This window comes from Aythya fuligula, chromosome 7, assembly GCF_009819795.1.
Source record: "Aythya fuligula isolate bAytFul2 chromosome 7, bAytFul2.pri, whole genome shotgun sequence".
NCBI lineage: Eukaryota > Metazoa > Chordata > Aves > Anseriformes > Anatidae > Aythya > Aythya fuligula.
This window is the reverse complement of record NC_045565.1, coordinates 31933646-31955158: the sequence shown is the minus strand read 5'-3', so window position 1 is coordinate 31955158 and position 21513 is coordinate 31933646. Positions and strand designations below refer to the sequence as shown.

General features: G+C 39.9%; 1 protein-coding gene across 4 annotated transcripts; it reads left to right on the top strand.

Annotated features, from left to right (window-relative positions):
- The first annotated feature begins 597 nt into the window (after positions 1–597).
- TIAL1 (TIA1 cytotoxic granule associated RNA binding protein like 1) lies at positions 598–20487 on the top strand. 4 transcript variants are annotated; one of them, XM_032191029.1, is made up of 12 exons: positions 598–817; positions 6801–6897; positions 9697–9846; positions 10149–10203; positions 10516–10603; positions 12478–12553; positions 14790–14898; positions 15195–15290; positions 15377–15461; positions 15745–15868; positions 16365–16504; positions 17386–20487. In XM_032191029.1, exons 1-12 carry the CDS (start codon positions 789–791, stop codon positions 17501–17503), a joined length of 1167 nt encoding a protein of 388 aa, XP_032046920.1. In that variant the 5' UTR covers positions 598–788; the 3' UTR covers positions 17504–20487. The 4 variants fall into 4 exon arrangements, with proteins under 4 accessions (XP_032046920.1, XP_032046921.1, XP_032046922.1 ...); XM_032191030.1 differs by having other exon boundaries at positions 599–817; positions 9748–9846; XM_032191031.1 differs by lacking the exons at positions 598–817; positions 6801–6897; positions 9697–9846; positions 10149–10203 and adding exons at positions 11643–11711; positions 11948–12015 and having other exon boundaries at positions 10540–10603.
- The last annotated feature ends 1026 nt before the right edge of the window (positions 20488–21513 follow it).

Here is a 21513-nt window from a genome sequence, read left to right as displayed (position 1 = left end):
CCCAAAAACGCGTTTTGGGGTGTCCCAGAGGGTGTTTTGGGGTGTCCCAAAATCACAAAGCCCGCGCTGGGGCGCAACACCCAAAACCGATTAATTTTAACCAACGACAACAACACACGACAACAACGACAACTTTTTATTCGCTGGGACCCGTCTTCAGCGCCCAGGACGCGGCGCTAATGAAGGGGGGCAATTAGCGGGGCCACGCAGCCCCTTCCCGCGCCGCCCGCGCTCGCCCCCGCGGCGGGGCGGAACGCGCAGCGCGGGCGGGGCCCGCCTTCTCCCCTCTCGCGGGGCATGCTGGGAGCTGTAGTTCCCTCCTCCCTCCCCTCGCTGGGCCGTGAGCGGCCGGCGGACTACAACACCCAGAAACGAGGTGTGTGTGTGTGGGGGGGGGGAGAGGCGGTGGGCAGCCCTCCCGCCCCGCCGAGCTGTGCCCGGCCGCGCCTACGATCCCCAGAGCGCCCCGCGGCGCGGCGGAGCGAGAGCGGCGCGGGCAGGAGCGGGGCCGGGCCGAGCCCAGGCAGGGAGCGGGGCCGGCGGGGGGCGCGGCTGCGCGGAGCGCGGCTTCCTGAGCGGCTGGCGGCGGCGGCGGCCATTTTGTGGTGCCTCTCGCCTCCGCCGAGCGGGCCGCGCCGCAGGGACCCGGCGAGGGGGCGAGGAGACGGAGCGAGGGCGGCCGGGGCCGCTCCGCCTCAGCTTCCCTGAGGCTCCCTGCGCCGCGGAGCCCCCCCCCCCGGGCCCCGTCACCCTCCGGCTGCGGCTGCGAGCGGCGCTCACGCACCATTATGGAAGACGACGGGCAGCCGCGGACCCTGTGAGTGCTGAGGGGGAGCTGGGGGATTTGGGGGAGACCGAGGGGCTGTGGCGGTGCCCCGGGTGTGTGTGGAGCCCCGCGGGGGGGTCCCTGAGCCCCCTGTGGGGCCCCCCCAGGGCTGGAGCTGCCCCCCGTGAGGCGGCCGCTGGTGCAGGAGGGCCCTGTGAGGGGCTGCGTGTGGTGGGGTCTGAAGGCAGCGTGTAATAACTCGGGGCTGCCCCCTCTGCTCGCTGTTTAAGCATTGAGGATTTGAGTTTTTTTTTGCTGCCGGTGAGCTGGGTGCTGCCCCGCAGGGCTGGCTTTGTTGCACGCTGTGAACTTGTAGCGGGGGGCCCCGCTGCCTGGGCAGGTGTGAGCACCCAGACGGCGGGGTGAGGGGGTTTGGGGAGCTCCCCGATTAAAAAAAGCTCCGCTCCAACACTCAGCACCACAACAGGACCGTGTTCAGGCCGCCCGCACGCGAGACACGGCTCGGGACGGTGCCAACCCAATCTTTGTTTAGTTTTAGGGACAGTGGCTTTCAGGAAGGCTCGCAAAGATGTTCTGGGTGGGAAGCCGCTTTGAAGAAACTACTGAGGCAGGGCAAAACAGCTCGGAATTGCTCAGTTTGGTTTCCAGCACCAAAATGATGACTTGGCATTTGAGGCTTTTCGAGGCAATGTGTGTTGTTTTTCTCCTTGCTAGGTCTGGAAAAGTTCTGTTAACTTGCTCGTGGTGTAGTACAAGTACCTGCCCAGTCTTTGCTCCCTGAGATGTTAAGTTTGAATAACTGCACCCTAAATACTCTCACTTTTTGTGTTGACTGCCCAAGTGGTCTGACTTTGCTCGGCCCGCGGAGTGGAAGTGGTTCCCAGAGCGCTGCCTGAGAAGGAGCAGAGGGAAAAGGCCGAAGGTGCCCCATGTTTTACTGGGGGCTCTTTTCTGGTCCTGATCGGTTCCTCCTCCTCCTTTCTTTTGTTTCAAGAGCTCTATCTGGACCGAATTTTAAGATGTTTATTTACCGCTCACAAGTTTCGGCGCTACGCTTGAAGTGGGTTCATCTTCCTCAAAGCATCCAGCAGTGGCCTGACTTAGCCTGTGGTCACTCGACGAGGAAAAAAATTGCATTTGTGCTCAGATGTCTGAAATGCCATCACTACAGCTGCCCAGGAGGTTGTGTGGCACACATGTGACTCCCCGTATAATTTGTCAAACTAGTAAAGAGCATACACGTTCAGTTCCTAGCAATTTCGTAGCAATCACAGTCATGTCAGGTTACTTTCCTAAAATTCTTTCAGGGCTGTTTTCATAAAACACAAACATTTTGCCGTAGCGTTTCTTCTTCCTCCCTCTTCTCCCTCCTTGTATCTGAAATACCTTTAAATTTATAATTGCAAGTTCGTATTTAAAGGTTATTGTGCGGGGTAATAGTTCTCCCTTGTATCTGTTATGATCTTCCTTACAAATAAAAGATGTGCTGTCCCCAGGAGCAACTAATAGTACTGTGAGTTGAACTCTTTAGTTTAGCTTGTTTGTTTTTACAGGAGAAGGCCTAAGTAAAGAATAAATTGTTTATTCTGCTCGATGGCGTGCATAAGCACTTGGCTGATAAGTGAAGCTTTATAGATGGCTTTGCTGAAGGAATAAATGAAATACTAAAGGAAAACCTGCAGGGATTGCTTTGTTGTTCTCGGTTGTGGTAGGTCAGTGATGAACCTCTAAGAATTCAAAATATCTTCTGTGGCTTAATATAGAAAATAGACACCAGTTCCATTTTTTCTCATGTTTCATAACTAACAGGCCTTTATGGAGACGTGGAGAACAACACTCAGTGTTTTCTGCCAAAAACTTCTCCTTGCTGCTTTGAACAATTTGCAGATAACTCGAGAAAGGTGGACTTCTGTGTCGTGTTTTCCCTGGTGACATCTAGATCCTGGTCAGCACCCGTCAAGTCACCCATGGTACAGAAAATCAACAAAGTGTACTTTTTTTCTTTGCTGGCTGTGATCTGAGCGATGGGCTTCTGAGTTCTTTGTACAGAACTCTTGAAAGCTCTGTTTTCCATGGGCACTGCTGGGTCTCTCCATCGTGAGCGGTATCAAAGTCCTGCTTCTACTTCAGAGTGGAAACCAGGCCATCAGAAACTTCTTCTGGTGCTGGTGTTTTCAGCTGCCAGGGACAATGGGAAGAAAAGTTCCCAATTTGCTTGTTCTTATTGATGTTATCCAAAAAAATGTCAGGAGCACTCACTAAATACCTGTACGCTGTTGCAGGTTGCTGCCTTGCTGTGTTGTGCAGCAAGTCCTGTGGACTGGATGCACAAGTCAGACCCTTCAGCTCTGAGCCCAAAGCTGGATTCACTTTTCTTGTACACCTTCAGTTCAATCCTCTTGTAGAGGGGTAGTGTAGGGACTAGATTTTTCTAATTTTATTTTCTGTAGTACACTAGCATTACTCAGAGGGATGCTACTGGAATTTGTAGGGAATTTTCACCACAGCGGCTGCGTTAATCCTTATAATACTTTCTTCAGTGGAGTCTGCCATTTCTTGCATGTTGTCTGCATGAGCGTGAAAGCTTTTTTACTGTCTTTCAGCAAAGTAGTATGTAGGGGAGCTTTTGTGGACCTAAAAGTGATGGCTGTAAATGTCCCTTTCTTCCTTACCCCAAGAGTTAAACTCTAAACTAATTGCTGCTATTTGCATCTCTTATTTTTTTTTTTGTACAATTTTACAAGATCTCCAAATTTGAAATGCAGTTTCTTGTTCTTTGAATTGTCAGCAGCATTCGAATATAGTGTATTGAAACTTGTGTCAGGGTATATTTCTCTGTGTGTGTATAAATAAATATGTGTGGTTTGTTTTTTTTTGTATGTGCTTATTAATTGGTATGTAAGTGCTTCAAACTTGCAGAAGGGAACAAACGCTACTGTCTGTATGCAAAAAAAAACCAACTTTTGCTGCCCTGTCACATTAACCAAGACGACAGCCTATAAAAGTATAGTAAGTGCTTCTTCTCTGTTAGTTTTATGATTTTTTTAAAAGTCTGAATAATACATCCTGTCAGATATAACAAACCAGAAATACTGAAATTCTGTGGAACGGCCTTTTGAAGGCCATGTGTTTTCTTTAGGTGTATTTCTGCTTACTTCGTTTTCACGAAGTAGAATAGAAAGTACTGTGTTATATCATGCATAAGTTGAGGTTAAAAAGGGGAAATTTGGGTGCCCCAGTAGTCTGGTGGTATGTGCCAGGTGATTAGCATCAGCTGAGACGTGTTGTGTTTCCAGAAAGGTAAGGTTTCTGTTCCTAATGTGTTGAATATATTTCTTTCCTTAGAGATACACTATTCAAACATGGTACCTGGAGCTGTTTACTTGTATGATTTTTTTTTTTCCAGTCATCTTTAACTGTATTGCAGGAGGTAATGTCACTGCAATCTACCAAGTTAAAGACATGAAAGCAGCCATCAAGTCCTGACCTTTATGCGTTGTTTCGAATTTGTAGCGGTGCGTGTTCATGTGTTTTACATGAACTTCAAGAGTTTTGGGTTCTGTGGATGCTGTCTGTGTCACACGAGCCTTTTGCTGTGAAGTATTCTCGGTGTATTCAAGTTTCTGAGCATTAGCAAATTGTGTAAGGTGTTGATGCTTTCTGGTTATGGTAATGGTGATCATCAAGGCAGCATTTATCATACACACACAGAGAATTAAGGGACCATTAGGACTTTACATCCCCTTTGAATCTAGCAGTCAGGTGGTCCACAATTACTCTGCTCATTTGTTTTTTTATGCAGCCTGTTTCATAGCTGAGGGTTACGATGTGGCATCTCGCAGAAGACATGGTGGGGTGGAAAGCCACCTGGTACTGCTTCCAACAGCACAGCTTAGCTTCATTGAATGGGTTTGGAAGGAACAATTTTCCTGGCATTTTTGTTTAGGAATTCCAAAAGGAATTCTGCAAATGGTACTTTGGAAACATAAGAACTCTGAAAAACATACTGATATGCAGAAGATGCTGAGCCTTTGGTTTCCTGTGTTGTTACTGTGTTCTTCGCTGTGCCTGACTTTGCAGCAGGGTGAAGCTGGGAGGACTGCCCAGTGTTTCCTTCAAGTCAGTGCTCCAGCACGTACCGGGCAGCAACCACTGGTGGCAGTGTCAGTGCTGACACTTCCCGGGGGAGCTCTTACTTGAAACCAGATTTTTCCATCGGATTTTAGTAATGTCTGCAAATGGCAGTGTTTCCACTTAAAACTGTTAGTGCTTGGTGATTTTAACTTGGTGAATGATTAACGAGCTTAGTTAGGGTTCCAGATAGCAGTTAAACACTTAGCCAGATCTTCTACATTTTCAGGACAGGGAGTTGAAAAGTCCATGAGGCAGGCAAGCTGTCTGACGGGGGGCGTCTTCCTTGGCTTGGCAGGTCTTAACTTTCCCAAAATGCTTCCTAACAGCGCAGTCTACAAATGCAGCTTCCTTTAGCGATGTCTCCTAATTCATGCATGTTTATTAAGAAAATGAAGAATACGTGAATGCGTTTAAGGGATGTGTCTGTGTTAGGTGGCATCCTGTCGGAAACCAGCTCTGGATCTGGTGCAGCACTTCTCTCCTGACGCCGAGTTTGGAGCTGAGCTTTTGAAAGAGTATCAGCATAAAACCCTCTGAATTTCATTGTGTGGTGTTCAAATGAAAACAAGCGGTGTCAGTTGTAATTTTGCTCGAGCTAAGTGGCAGGCCAGTTGTCAACCACAGAAGTAGCTTTTAAGACTTTTACTCCGAGGGATGCCCAGTAAGTGAGAGAGGCACACGCTTACCGGGCCTACACGTGGACTGAGAGCTGCTGGCTCGTGGTGAAGCTTATCGGAGTGTGCTAACAGCTCCCACTGACTTCTTGTTAGGGGATTCGATAGTAGGTCAGAGTGTAATGGATAAAATGTGTGTTTTCTTTCAACAGCTAGATCTCAGAAGTTGCATTCTTGTTGTTGGTTGTATTTGTGTACCTTATACTTTGACAGGCTTATTTTTGTAAAGAACGAGTGCTCCTGGGCTGCCAGTGTGGAGTTGTGCTGACATGATGTGCCTTTCCCTTACCAATGGAGTTTGATTCCAAATCGGGCACGCTTTTTTAAAGGAGTTCTGTTTTGTATGTTTGACTTTTTCTGAGCCATCTCTGTGACCTGGTTTTACTTTTTGTGGGTGTTAAAACGTAGCAGAGTATCCAGGAGTGGTTCTAGAACTCGGCTATTGTGTGTGGTTGGTTGGTTGTTTTCTTACTATTTGTGTAATTGTAGGACTCCATCTAAACTTCATAAAAACAATTTCAAGTTTTGGAATTTCTAAGGCTTTATAAATAAATTTTGATAAGCGTGGGTGATATTAAAATAACACTGCTAAAACTTGGGGGAGTTCTTACAGAGGTGGTAGCTGTTGAGCTACATGGCTAGGTGGTCCTGTGTCGTGGTGCTGCACAGATTGCCTTGCCTGTTGCTGAGCCACCAGGTTTCCCACTTCAGGAAAACAGAAGAACTGAGGTGGTTGCTTGCAAGGCACAGCACGGTCTGTGTCCGATAGCTACTGTTGAAATAGGAGGCGTTAGCTGTGGGTTCGTACCCAGATTAAAAGTGGGCTTGATTAGATGCTCAGTGGGAAGTGAAACTTAAAACATCGTTGCCCAGTTGGTCGCTTGCTCTATCCAACATTCCCGAGCAGCGTTCTTCCTGCTCGTGGCACTGCTTTGAAGAAAGGCTTGGTGCTAGATACGGATGTCCAGTGTTATGTCTGTTTCATGCTTCACGTTCTCAGTTGTGCTGCCAACTTTTTAATTTAAAAAACACATGGATGTTGCATTAAAGCTCTGTCATAAAATCATTTGTAAATAATGTCTTTCAATTTAAGATGCCTGGGATTTTAAAGGGAGATTTTTTCATAGTCATTTAAGGATTAAAAAAGTAACATTTTAAAAGGTGAAAAGTTCTGGTTTAATTCTTTTGTTTGTTTCCTTGTGTAGCTATGTAGGAAACCTCTCCAGAGATGTGACTGAAGTCCTTATACTTCAGTTATTCAGCCAGATCGGACCATGCAAAAGCTGTAAAATGATAACAGAGGTAAGGCCTTTCACATCCAGAGGGGTAGCAACAATAATGTAATTGAGGGTAAAATTGTGGGGGCTTCTTTTGACATTACTGGTAATCTGTTTTCTGGGGTCAATCTTGTTTATGTTTTCTGATACCCTTCTGCAGAAGAGACCTGTTGTTGAGCACAGTCCTGTACTTTTGCTGGTAGCCCTGCCATATCTGCTGTCAACTGATGATGAGATTCTACTTTAATGTAAAGGATTGTTGCCCTCTCTTTTCAGAACCATCTTGTTCTGATAATCAAAAACTTTCTTGTTTCCAGTGTTATCCATGACTATTTTTTCCATTTTTGACTTTATCTGAACAACAATCTTAGTAGTTTTTCCTTCTTCACTACAGCAGGACAGTCAAAAATTCTTTGAAATATGTCCTGAGCCTCTTCTTTAAATTGGAGTAGGTCTTGTCCACACTAGGCTGTTCTTAAATGAATTTTTTCTTAGAGCAAAATTTCCTTAGTATCCCAGATAAGGTTTTTGTACAAAGTGTTGGTAAGTATTAATACTTTATTCTCTCACGTTTGTAAACACTCTGATATGTTTAGGGTTGGTAGCTATTTCTGTGATCTTCTTGACATATCCTAGGCAACTTTTTGCTGCCTAGTGTTCTTCCTTCTTTCTTTATTTATAACCCACAATCTTCTAGCAGGCAGGGACTAATCAGAACTTGTGCTAGGTTTAATTTTTGGTTCTGTTGTTCTTTTTTTATCAGGAACATTAATGAAAATATTAAGTGAGCTTGGTCACAAGACTTACCCTCTTAGGAACACCACGATAGTAACTCTTCTGTGATCTGCTTTTCCTTTCAATGTGGCATGCTGCTTTTTTGCTTTTAGCCACAAATTAACCTGATGCTTGTTAAATCACTCTCATCTTCGACTTAAGTAGTAATTTCTCACGTGGCACCTTTATTAAAGCTTCCTAGTGAAGGTAAGAGTTCTGCCATGGTTATTGGAGAAAGACGAGAAGAAAGTAGCATGTGTTACAGAACATTCTTGGTGGTTTTGCTTTAGAGAAATGGTGATTGTCACATGCCCTTCAGAAATAGGGTGCTGCCACTGGCTGAGTGAGAGGTGTTGGCATCACTCTGATTTGCTACAAAGTGGATGAGAAATTCCAATGCTTGTTTTATTTTTTATAACCACAGAAATAAGCAAGTTCAGCACCCATTTACTCAGTGTGCTGTCTGCCCTCACTGCCCCAAAGCCACCTGACAGGCTTCACAAAGAAGAGGGTGTGGAAAAAGATCTTGGTGAGAGGGGAATTCATATCTTGAAGGTAGAAAGGGCAGTGGCTTTCACCTCTGGAATACCTAGGAGGGGTATTTTGTTGCATCCTTTAGGGTATGTTTGCATTTCAGAGGTACTGTAAATAGTGTATTTATACTGCTGGAAATGGGTTTTGATACAGAGCAATGCCCTATAATTACTCTCTGGTTCAAAGAGAATGAGGCATGCAGAAAATAAGAGGGAGGACAGTGTCTTTTTCAGGTAGAGTTGTAAACTTGTCAAAGTGATAACCGTAAACAGCATGAGCTACAAATATTAGCAGTGCCTTTACCTGCGTACTTTAAAGGTTTTAAACATTTTTGTATAGCATGTTAGTTGTTTGGGTATTTAAAAAAAAAAAAAAAAAAAAAAAAACAACAAACAAGTCCTTTACAGTTGTATCAAAGTAATACGCTTACACCTTGAAACTGACTTCCCAGGTAACTTCAAGTGGTTGGATTCTAGACTGGAATTGGCCTGCAGCTGTCATGCGTGTAGCTGTCAAAGTGCCTGTTGACATTGCCCATCCTTCTAATCCCTGCATTTTAAACTTTTCACAGCTGCTGTTACGTTTCAGTAGTTCTTACCTGCCCATTGTTACTACTTCAGTCAGTTGAGTTTATACCTGAATGTTTTCCTTTTGTGTTTTTTCTCTTTAGCCGTTTGCATCAACTTTTTTTCACTCACTTTTTCCCTTCTCATTTGCAGAAGATGTGGCATGGCCATACTAAGTGGCTAGTGTTTTCAAGTGTTTAGTGTTTCAAGTGTTAGGCCCTAGCTCTTGTACTCATGACATTTTTGGGCGGAACTTAAATCCAGTGTCTCGTAGTCATTTCCACTTGATCAGCTGTTCTGAAGGCTTTCGTGTTCTTTGCTCTTCATATCCTGATTTAGGGAGCTTTATTTGTGAGTTAGTGTTTTTAAAGAAGAGTTGCTAAGTCAGTGTACAAAAGCAGGTTATATCCCAGATGCAAGAGAATAGCAATCAGTTGATCAGTGTCTTCCCCCTTGATCATTAATTATTTTGAGCCCTTTTTGAGGGGTGTTTCCCAGCTGTTAGGTGTAACATTTTTCACTTGAGGCCAAGAATATGCAACTTCTACTAGTGTGCTCTACTAATGATTTTCAGGTAAATAAAAAGAAAGCTTTTTAAGCAGGAGGAGAGAGAAAATTGGTGAAAATGTATGTGGGGAACAAACCTTTTCAAGCTATCAGTATATAGTGGAGGCAGGAGACTAATTTTGTTCTTCTCTCTACTCTTCCCCTTTTCCCTCCTCTCCATCCAGTCTGCAGATCACCTTTCTGGTAGATGAATTATTTTTAGTTCAGTACTGAGACCTCATATAAAGTAAACAATGCTTCAGAAACTGCTAGACCATTAAGAAGCCCATCTTAAGAATTCTTACATTTAAGTATAATTTCAAAGGCTTTTTCATGAATCTAATGCAAATCGTTCTTAACGTTTCTAGCTATAAGTAATATATTTTCCTGGATTTTCTTCTCAGCAACCCGATAGCAGAAGGGTCAACTCTTCTGTTGGATTTTCTGTTTTGCAGCATACAAGCAATGACCCTTATTGCTTTGTGGAATTTTATGAACACAGAGATGCAGCTGCTGCATTAGCTGCTATGAATGGGAGAAAAATTTTGGGAAAGGTAAGTTGTTTATGTTGTAATCTTAATTTTAAGGGAAATAAGTTCTTGTAAATAAATAAACCTATGGGAATTTTTTGTTAGAGATGTTGAGAAAGATTAAATATTTTTAAAATAAAATACTGTTGAATTAAAAATAAAAAATAATCTTATTTAGTAAGTGTTCTTTGTTTTTTTTAAAGTGCTCCAGTCTTTTATATTGAGCGATGATTTTTTAAACATTGACAGTTGTAACCAACCCTTAAATTACATTACAAAATGTAAGAGTTTTATTAATTTTTACTAAATCTTATACTTATTTTCAGGAGGTCAAAGTAAACTGGGCAACAACACCAAGTAGCCAGAAAAAAGATACATCCAGTAAGTAAAGTAATGGCACAGTATTACTTCTACACAAGTACTTAAAAACATGTGGTAGTGATTGCCATAAATGCATTTAAACATAACTTTTCTCCTTCCCATCTTGTGTTTAATAGAACTTTGCAAACTAATTCTTCTGTTTTCTGCTTTACAACTGGGGAAACTGGAGTGGACGTGTTTAGTTGCTGCTGCTCATCGAGTGGAATCGTGGGCGTTCCTGGTTCCCAGTGCTGTACGCAGAGCATCACTTTCTCAGGAGTTAAAACTGTAGATAGCAGTTAAATATTTGATTAGTAAATTATTTATTTTCAGATCACTTCCATGTGTTCGTTGGGGATTTAAGTCCAGAAATAACAACAGAAGACATCAAGTCAGCATTTGCTCCTTTTGGTAAAATATCGTAAGTATCATAATAAACATTGCTGATATTGGTTAGGAAATCTGACAGTAAAAATGTGGTTCTGATTTGAAATGTTATTTCTTATCTCTTAGATATTTTTTCTGATGTTAATTTCTTTGTGTTGGGTGGGCAGTAACGAGGGATTGTCTTTTTATCTTGGTATTCATATCATGTGTTTGTATATACAATAATGCAATTGTGCTTCAATTTTGCTGAAAGGAATATGCTTTTAACTTTATGTACTAATATCTTCCAACTTTTTATTAGAATTTAATTACTGTTTCTAAGTGTGATTCTTTTATTGTTTGGAATGTGTACAGAATAGTGATTTTCCAAGTGGTATATGTTGCATCTTTGGCATATTTTAAATGCATTTGTACTGCATTTTATAGGCAGTATCGAACACTAGCCAATTAAATAATTTTATGAAGCAGATTGTTGTCAAACTTCTGAAAATTTTGAAAAAAGCTAATATTGGAAATTAAATTACTTTTCTAGATATGATGAATTAAAATTATATTTAAAATAAAAAATGTTGGATTTATAGTATGTGCACACTTCTGTCAGTTGAGAGAGTTTCTTTAGACTTCTCTCAGAAAATTCAGGTGATAATTAATCATCTGGAGTTTCAATTGAACATGTTTAACATTAAAAGAATGCGTGTGAATTCTAAAATATATATTTAAGAGTACTGCTACAAAAAGCTTGTTAATCTGTTACCAGCTTATCTTCATAGAAATCCTTTAAAGTTGCACATGAATTTTTTATACGATTTTACAGGAATATATTTCTAAGAACAGAGTTTTTATTTTTCTCTTGTTCTGTACACATATTTTTAAATGAATCATAAATCTTACCTCTGCTATTTTGTTTACTTTGCTTTTTTGTCTCTTAATGTGGTAAGTAGTACTGTTTAAAAATCGATATAAAGAGAATAATTCAGGTTTCTGTTTCTCAATCTATATTTATACCTGAGACCTGCAGTTTTTCTAAAGTCCAAGTCACAATTAAAAGTAATAGCATTCTGGTTATTTTGCAGAATTGCTCATAAGAATGGACAGGATCTTGAAGGCTAACTGCAAGGAACTGTGCACACTGGAACTCAGTTGTAGATTTTTTCTCATTTCTATTTATTCTTATTATACATTATTTATATATACATATTTTAGTATTTACATTTTAACATTCTATATTCAGTGCAGTTCTATATTTCCAATCATTTTAACTTACTCACTAAAATTTCTGTGTAAATTTGTTGTTTTCGTACTGGTGTGCTTAGCATTGTTGTTAGTTTTATTCTCCTTTCTTAAATTTCTGAAAATGTCAATTTTTCAAAATTTACAGCTGCCCAAACTCCAAAATGATGGTAGAGAATTGACCAAGAAAAATAAAGAAATCTGTTAACAGGCCATGTATGCCTTTTAATTCCTATTTTTTCCTCTTTTTCGATTTTTTTAATATTTCATATATTTTGTATCACTAGGCAGAAGACATTTAACTATTTAGAAAATGCATGGTAAATTAGATAGAATTGTTACAGTAATTTATAGAACAGTAAACCTTAGTGGACCCTAGCCAATAGAATATTAGAAAAGGAAATTTGTTTCTCTTATACTTCCAATTTGAACATTCTAGTTTTAGCCAGTATAGGTTATGTGGATAGGTTGCATGTCTATTACATGTTATTTTTTTTGTCCTACTGCTTTTTTCTAACAGGTAAAGAAGCAATAGGGAGAGTTCAGGAATGACTAGTTTTAGGGCTAACTGAATTTATAAGAAAAATTATGCTCACAATACAGTGTGTGTGGTTCCTTTTAGTTTTTATTTTGCTGGTTGTTAATATTGCCCTCATATAGCTGTGCTTCTTTTCACAGGGATGCACGGGTAGTTAAAGATATGGCAACTGGAAAGTCAAAAGGCTATGGTTTTGTATCTTTTTATAACAAACTGGTGAGTAATCACAATGTAAATTTAAAATAATTGCAGATTTTTCCTCTTTTAGTTTTTCCTGTTTATATACTCACTACATAACAGACTTTTTCTCAAGGGAAATTTGGGTTTAGAAGACAGTTTAATCAAACTTCCATTATTTGTGGTAAGGGATAAAAGAATTATGAAAGAATTTAGATGACTGCAATGGTGCAAGAACATTCTGAAGAAAGATTCCAGAACGCAGAAAGCTTGTTTGGGTGCGCTGGAGTTGGGCTTAGTCTGTTGAGCCATCTTTTGTAGAGCGAGTGGAGTATCTGCTCCTGGGCCTAGTGCTTTGGGATGCTGTATTTTGGGTCTGCTAGCTGAGGCGCTGCACCTCGTCTGGTGTGGTGTGGTGTGGTAGGGTAGAAGCCCCACAGAGTGAAGCCCTGGAGCCCTCAGTCCCAAGCTGTGCATGCAGTTACACAGCAGGGCTTAGTGTTTGGCAGGTTTTGGTTCACACCAAAGTTCAGTCTTGCTGGGGACCTAATGCTGCTGCATGCGTGGCATACACTGAAGTACAGCTGAACTTGCTTCCTTGAGCTCTGCGCCTCAGTAAAATGTCCTACTACTTACACCAATAAAAGAGCTGCAGCAAATTATTCTTGGTAATTTTGAAGTTAATTAAAAAAAAAATTCTGGAAATGATTTGGAAAACTGAGTAGTGTTTGTTTAAAGATACATTTAGGACAATATGGGGTGGTTTTCCTTACCCATTAAGGTGTCAATGCACACCACAATTATGAGAAAATTAAACTGCTGCATTGGACTAGAAGAGTTATGGCATGGTCTTGGTTCCATTTTTATTGTACCTGTGATCATCAAGACTAGCAGTGAGGTGAATTTGAGCTGGTTTGGTTTCCTTGTCTGGTTGGAAGTTACTGTGCCTTAGGAGCAAGGATGCAAGTTTTTTTTCTATTGGTGTTCTCCCATAAATTCATCATTGTATTTACGTATTGTCTTCAAAATGACCACTGGGTATAACTAAAAGAGGAGGATTGAGTTCCTGAGTCATTAGTATTTGAGATGAGTCTGTCCTGAAAGCCGTCAGTGTGGGGCAGGGAGCTGCAAGCCATTCACCTTCAAATTGTCCCCGTGTTCCCTTGGTCCCTTGTGCTTTACTTCCTTTCTTAAGCTTTGTGCCCTTGGAAAAGCATTTCAAGCATATGTACTATTCGCTCTGCCTCTCTTCTTTCAAAAGAGTTGGGGGGAAATAAAAATGATTGCTTCTTGCAGAGTTAGCAAACGTTTCCTTTTTTACAACGTGAGCTTCGAGATTGTCTGTTAGCTCATATTCAAGATAAGGTGTTAAGCCGTGTGGGCTGTGGACTGTTTGTTTTTTTTTCTGGGTGTTTGTGTGTTGCATACATACAATGACTTTAACACTTACAGAAGGTATGTCTGAGGGTAGACTGCTTTGTAAATTGCATACCTTCTAAGGGCAGAAGAGAGGAAGGGGGTTGGAGGGGCAAATAGTAGGAAACTGCAAGCTCAGTGGATTTCTATCCCAGCATTATATTAACGCATTATTCAGCCTTCCCTGAACTTACAACTTTTCTCCCTAAATCTGCCTAAACTTGACCTTTTACAATAAGTGCCTATTAAGGTTCTAGAAGGCCACATTGAAGCATTTCTATTTTATATCATGTCTTCTGCAGCATGTACTTTGTGGTATAAACTTTAGTTGGGTTACAGCCAAGAAATTTCTCAGTGAGGGATAATTAAATGATGATTTAAAAAGTCTGTCTACTTTTCATCTGTTACTATCAAATACGCTTTTGTGTGTTATGTTCTTGGTGGTACAGTCAATTGGCAAAATCATTTTATTTTCTGTAATTAAAACTGTAGTCCTTTCATCTAAATAGTTGCTTCTGGCATCTCTATGACCCTTGCACTTTCTTGGGGCAGCCATCATAAACTCTGATACACTACCTTTACACAACAAGGATCTGTGTGTATACGACTGTAGTTGGCTTTGGCTCTGTATAAAGAAGATGGGAACAGGGAGAAAGCTTTTCCAAATTGCTTGTGAGGGCCTTCCTATGTAACCGTTGTCTTGATGTTACTTGATTTTGTCTGCTTACTAGGTAGGTTTTTCAGAATTTCATGTACTTTTTAGCAGTTGCTGGAATTAGCTGACAACCAAATCCTATACATAGGTTTATACGTACTTCTTATTTGTATGTATTCGTAGTCTTTATTTTCCTCTCTTTAGGATGCAGAAAATGCTATTGTACACATGGGAGGCCAGTGGCTGGGAGGCCGTCAGATCAGAACTAACTGGGCAACGCGGAAACCACCAGCCCCCAAAAGTACACAAGAAAGTAAGAGCTTTCTGTAAAGTTCTGTGGTGTTTGCTCTCTTGCATGGCACTGTTAAATGGAGGAATGAAACGGTGCTGCCACAATTATGTCACTTAATTGAATATCTAGTTTGGCTTCCGGATCTTAAAAAATAGATTTTTCTGGTATGTTAAGTCAACGTAGTGGTGGCACTGCTGCTCTATCATAAAGTGTTGGGTGTTTGTTAAATGCATAATTCACACATCTGTACAAGGTAAGTATCTGGGACTCTGGTTACTACTAGCCTGATGCTCAAAAGCGGCCTTCTCTCTTTCTAGATAACACAAAACAATTGAGATTTGAAGACGTAGTAAATCAGTCAAGTCCAAAAAATTGTACTGTTTACTGTGGAGGAATCGCTTCTGGGCTAACAGGTACAATTTGTTTTATTGCTTCTTTAATTGCTGAAACGTTGTGGACACTAAGAGGGCTACTAATTCAGAAATGTTCTATGTTGTAGATCAACTTATGAGACAGACTTTTTCACCGTTTGGACAGATCATGGAAATCAGAGTGTTTCCTGAAAAAGGTTACTCTTTTGTCAGGTATGCACAAAGAAAAAGAAAATCTGTGATTTTAAGGTAGTACTGATTCATCTTCCTATAATTTCACTTGAATGAACTTCAGCTGATGCCTTAAGAGTTGTTGCCGTATGTTCATAGAAAAATTTGGAACTTTTAAGCAGCCACCAATCTTTTTACTTGAAAAGATGAAAATCTGTGAAAGCAGATCTTCTCGGGATTTTCCTGTATGTATGGAGTCACTTTTTTAAATAACGCACTGAAGGGACTACGAAGCATAACACTGGTTTGTTTTTACATTCTTTAGATTTTCAACCCATGAAAGTGCAGCACATGCTATTGTTTCAGTTAATGGAACCACAATTGAAGGACATGTTGTTAAATGTTATTGGGGTAAAGAGTCCCCTGATATGACTAAAAACTTCCAACAGGTAATGGCATTTTCACCTTTTCTTTGTTTGTTCTTGTATTTGTATCACAAAAGCAAGCAATTATCTGTAACGCATCCCAATTATAACAGCTAAACGTTGTAGTAGGATTCTTACAAAATTCCATGTTCTGTCTCAGTTATGTTCCAGTTGTTCATCAAATTGGGCTAGTGATTTTGGTGGAATATCTGGTACTGTCTGCTGGATATGATTCAAGATAGGGAGGAACTCGGAGGTAATTCTGATTCTTGCTAGCCCTCTTACCACAGACTAGCTGACCATCCAACCAAACACCCCTTGGTATTTGAAGCACGTGTGCGTGCACACTTCCAGTACGAGGATCTAATTAGGTCGCAGTGCTGTCTCACTTTTATTTATTTACTGTGGCTAAATAGCCTTAGCCAGCGTGACTGACAGTCAAAAGTGTTGCCTCTAGCAGCTGCAAAGGAACATAATCCTCCTCTAGAACCTGAAGAGCTAAGAATTCTTCTCTCCTTAGGTGGATTACAGTCAGTGGGGGCAGTGGAGCCAAGTATACGGAAATCCCCAGCAGTACGGGCAGTACATGGCCAACGGGTGGCAAGTACCGTCATACGGAATGTACGGCCAGGCCTGGAATCAGCAGGGGTTTGGAGTAGAGTGAGTAATTGTACTTAACTTTTTTTTTTTTGTAGAGTGTTCCAATAATGTTGTGTCTGAGCTTCAGGCTCGTTTGATTCGAGGATTGCACAAGGTGTCAAGCCTTGTTGCATGCTAAAGCTTATGTTTAATGATTACCATGGACCAAATAGTGGGGTGAGTCACTCTGGCTTGTTCTTGATAAGACGTTTTGTGCACATGGGTGTCTTGAGACGCAAAGTTAACAAAGACTGCCTCTGTGTTGGAGTTTCAGGTGGTGGTCTTGTCTGTTACCTAAAAGTTTGAGATTCTGACTTGTGGTGGAGAAATATAAACCATGGAGCCCTGGTGTTTACCAAAGGGTTTGTGACTGAGGAGGAAAGAAACTACGTAACATCCCTTTTGCAGTTCCAGAATTTGGCTGGACTCTTAATACTTGAAACCTTCACTAGAATTTTTTGTTTTAAAACACTTCTAAAATAACTTTTGTTTAATTTCTCGTAATGTTTAATTGGCAAGAGAGAAAGCCCTGAGAAACCTATCAGTGGTATTCCTGCCAATTAGGTGTTGGGGATTTTTTGCATTTCTGCATCACTGGTGTGGAATTACAGACACATGCCTGTATTCGTGCCTTTTGGAGGTGGTGGTTCTCTCTAACTAGTATCCAGTACTCCCCCCCTCTTAAAGCTTATGGTGTTTTGAGAAACCACATGTTGCAGCATTTAGCCTGGTATAAAAGGCTTCTGAATTACTCACAGAAGAATAAAATGTTCTATTTTGGTGTAACTGGTAGCGTAGGAAGTGTGTTTTATGTTCTTTTTTTAGTCTGTTGACTTGTAAATAACTTGACTAGCTTGCATGATTTTTTTCTTTTGTTTTTTCTTTTCCTGTTCCTTTTTAAGCCAATCTCCATCTGCTGCCTGGATGGGTGGATTTGGTGCTCAGCCTGCCCAGGGACAAGGTGCTCCTGTAATACCTAACCAAGCTGGATATGGTATGGCAAGCTACCAAACGCAGTGAGCTGGGACTCTGTTTAAAAGTGTGTATTTCATGATAGGCCGCAGTTTCCAGTGATGCTCTGAAGACTGGAATGTAGACAATGAAAAAAAGAAAATATTTATTTTAAAAATGGAAATGTTTGGAACCTTTAGCACAGCTTTGCTTTGGTGAAGGACACAAATGTCTTCTAGTTCTGCCTTTTTAAGTTTTTGTTCATGATGGATATGAACATGTTTTTCTTTGTGTACAAAAAATTAAAAATAAAGTCAATAAAGACAATTCTGACTACAAATTTTGATATAGTAGGAGAAATGGCTAATGAATTTGATCCTTAGGTTACCATTCCATTTTTTTTTGTTCTGTCTTCAGTGTTTTATATCACTGTGCTTTTTAAGAGAAATGACGTTGAAAAACAAAACAGCAAGTTGCTTTTAGTTGAACACACATCCTGAAATAAACTGTGGACCAATCATTACAACCTGCTAGACAGTATTGGTTTTTCAAGAAACCTATGGACATCGCTCTGAAAGCATACGTAGGTCTTGGAATAATTTTTTTAAAAAATATTTAATTTTTCTACATGCTTAAAGAAAACAGAGTATGATACAAAGAATAGTTCGGTCTGAAGAATGAAAAACAGTACTGTCTGAGTTATTTCACATAACTTCTGTCCACATTCAGGCACATATTATAACTTTTCAGAGCTGGTTTGCTTATTAAGATTGTAGGAGTTTGCGTTTAATTTTGAGAATTAAAGAAGTTTTTGCAGGTATGTTGTTTGTATTCAAATCAGACAGTCATACTTGTACTTTTACATAAAGTTTGAAGGCTACACATTGTAAATATTTCATAATTACAGTGTTTCAAAAGCATGCTCAAACATAGAGGTAGCAATGTAATTATTCAAAGTAATACTTAATATACTCTACTGCTTTAAATGCAGTAGATTGACAAGAATGTGCAAGACTGACATTTCCAAAGTTGGCTATTATGTAAAGTTACATAAAGAACTATAACAAAGAGCCTTAATTTTAATTTCATAAATCTTTAATGCATCACCTTTTTGTCATTAGAAATACGAATTTTTTGCTTTACGTTATTTGGTATGTAAATACCTTGGTTAACAACCTTGTAAACCTATTTCAAGGTTATTATAAGTTGTATAGTATCTTGAGTGTTTTGAAAAATCTTGATGTTTTTTAAGTCTAGAAATATTTTGCCCAAGAATTTTTTAACAAGATTGTTAAAAACATCTTATTTTAGAGAATATTCAATGTGCCATTTGGTAAATGGAGATGCAGTTGAAACAGTACACTGAGTTGTGACTTATTTTTAATTAAAGTTTTTGTCTTTATGGGTGGTTTGCATGTGATGAACCTGTACAGAGGCTGGGTTGTTTGTGTACTGAGTGTGTAAATGGATAAATCATGAAGATGTTTAAATGGTATACTTGGGTTATTTCTGAATAATTTTATGGATACATTGATATAAACTGCCTCAATAAATTTGAAGTTGAAAATGAATGTAAGTTAGATATAAGTACTGTCTCTTACCTATGACAGCTAGGGGGTGCAAATGTTTCAGCTGTATTCAGAGATACACTGAGGCAGCACAATTAAATGTAGGATTTGCAGTGGTAGACCAGTGAAGCAAACTTGCATTTTAAAAGAAATGGAATGTTTGATTTTAGATGCTGTAGTTCTAAAGGAGTGTTTGAGAAGCTGCATATTTTATCTTTTCTGTTTCTTTCTGTGCAGGTGTTGCAAGTTGGAATAGATTTTGAAATAGAAACTTGCAGGTTTTTCTAAACCCAGCCAGGTTGTGCAATTAACAACACTTAATGCTGTAGCAAACGACATGAGTTTTTTTTCTTCCTCTTCTACTTGATGTGTTTAATAGTACCTTGAATTTTAGATCAGGTTGAAAGTGAGAGATTTTGGAAGAGCAATTTAGTCAGTTGGTTCAACTGTACTCAGAGATACTTGCAACTCCAGGCTTCTAATGCATGCAATAATGACTGAAGTTAGCGTGGAACCATAAGTGCTTGTGATGACAGAACTGGCCTTGTATCTCTGTTTCTCCTTTATCATGTGTGTCGTGTTCTTTTGCTGAAGTTAGGAATCTCATCCACAGGACTCTTGTTTTTTCTATAAATTTTGTATATATGTGTATATCTACGCGAGGATCGGCCTATACATTGTAGTTTGGAAAAAAAAAATCACAAGTAAGTCTGCATTTTTGTTAAACTCATCTGGTTTCAAAAAAAATAATCATGAGTTAGATCTGTGAATTTGCAAATTATTTTAGGGTTTCTTAGACTTCACTTGAAATCTGGGGTTTCTACGTGATTCTAGGTGTTTGAGTTCTGACTGTTCTGGATACATGCTGGTGTGTAAGCAGTATGTTCTTTAGGCGCTACTGAAGATTTCGGTGTTGCAAGTACATTGCCACGTAATGCCCATATAAGTGGGCGTAAGTTTAAGGCGGTGATCTTTCAGGTCTCAGTATGGACTTCACTTTGAATCTGATTAAATAACATGCCTGCTGCAGGGTTGGGCGTTACCTGACCTGTGTTTCAGGATGACAGATAGGATATACTTTCTCCTTTGAGTCTTTTCTCCTTGGTTTTTATACGGCTGTTCTTTAATGGTGATATTTCTTCGCAGACTACTCAAGATACGGGAGTCTCCAGGGTCCTTTAATGTTTCTGTAGCACTGCGAGGAAGAGTTGTAATTTGGATTGCTTTCTACTCAGTAGCATTCGTAAATGCATTACTGACAACTTTTTGGCACCAAAGAGCCTCTTGCACCATACTGCTTTTATGAATGACTGTTACACTGTTGTAATTTCTCTAACTACAGAAATCAACCACTACCTAACCCCTTACCGCTAGGATTTGAATTTCAAAAAGCGTTGATTTATCATGGCTTACGTTGATGCGTGCAACCTGAAGCAAGGTTGTAATCTGCACTTGCAGAAAATGTTCAATAAAAGTGAAACATGATAAAGGGCTTATCCTCTTGTCATCTGTCAAAACTTTGTCCCTCTTCGCTGTAAAACTGACAACAGGTATATAAGGCTGAACTTGTAAACTATGCACTTGAAACCATGTAAAAGATGTTTTATTTACAATTTTTTTGTGGAAAGCCAACTTGTATTTTGCAGAGTTGCAGTAGGAAGGCTGTACATCTAAGGTTTTGTGTAGCTTTTCATCAGTCCTGCCTCCTTGTGTATATTTTAAATTATATTCTTCCTGCAGAACCTGCTTCCTTAGTAAGTTAACTTCATAAGAAGTTCACTGTGTCAGAACCATTTCTCATTTCACTTACCAAAAAAATCTCACAGTGAATAAGGCTGAGTTTTGAAGAAAACGAGCGATTTGTTTTTTCTTGTGTTTATACACAAGGAAGTGGACTTAAACTGTATGGACATAATTAGTGTCTGATGCTTCTGATCTGACTGTTTTTGAACAAGGGCGCAGGTCTTTGTTACATGGAACTGTTCCTGGTCAGCAATAAAAGATTTTGTTGCACTGTTCATAAATGGCAAGGTATAGGCAATCTTTTATTCAGTGTGCTTCAAAATAGACGGATGGGGTTTGAAAAAGCTAAAGGTCTTGTTTCAGCTTGAATCTTCATATATGTATATGTCTATATGAAGATTCATATACTTACATATAGGTAGACACAGCGTGGGGTGTTTGAAGTTATTCTGGATAGCTGTTATGATAGCAAAAGCAAAATGTTCTTATGAAACTGAACATCTATTCTGATCGTATGGAGTGGTGCCTGTAACACGTTGGCAGAACTAGAGGGTTTCACTATTTAATGTTCCTGTTCATAAAAAGGCATCTGAAAAGCAATAGCTGCTGGAGGGGTTTTTGTGATGTGTGATTTCAACCAACTCACGAATCCAGTTGATTGCTTTTTGGAAAAAAAAAAAAAAAAAGTGAAAGAATTAAAAAGGTGTTTGTGTTTTTCAGTATTTGTCACCTGGATGAAATCTTTTTTTTTTTCCCTTTCTACCGTCA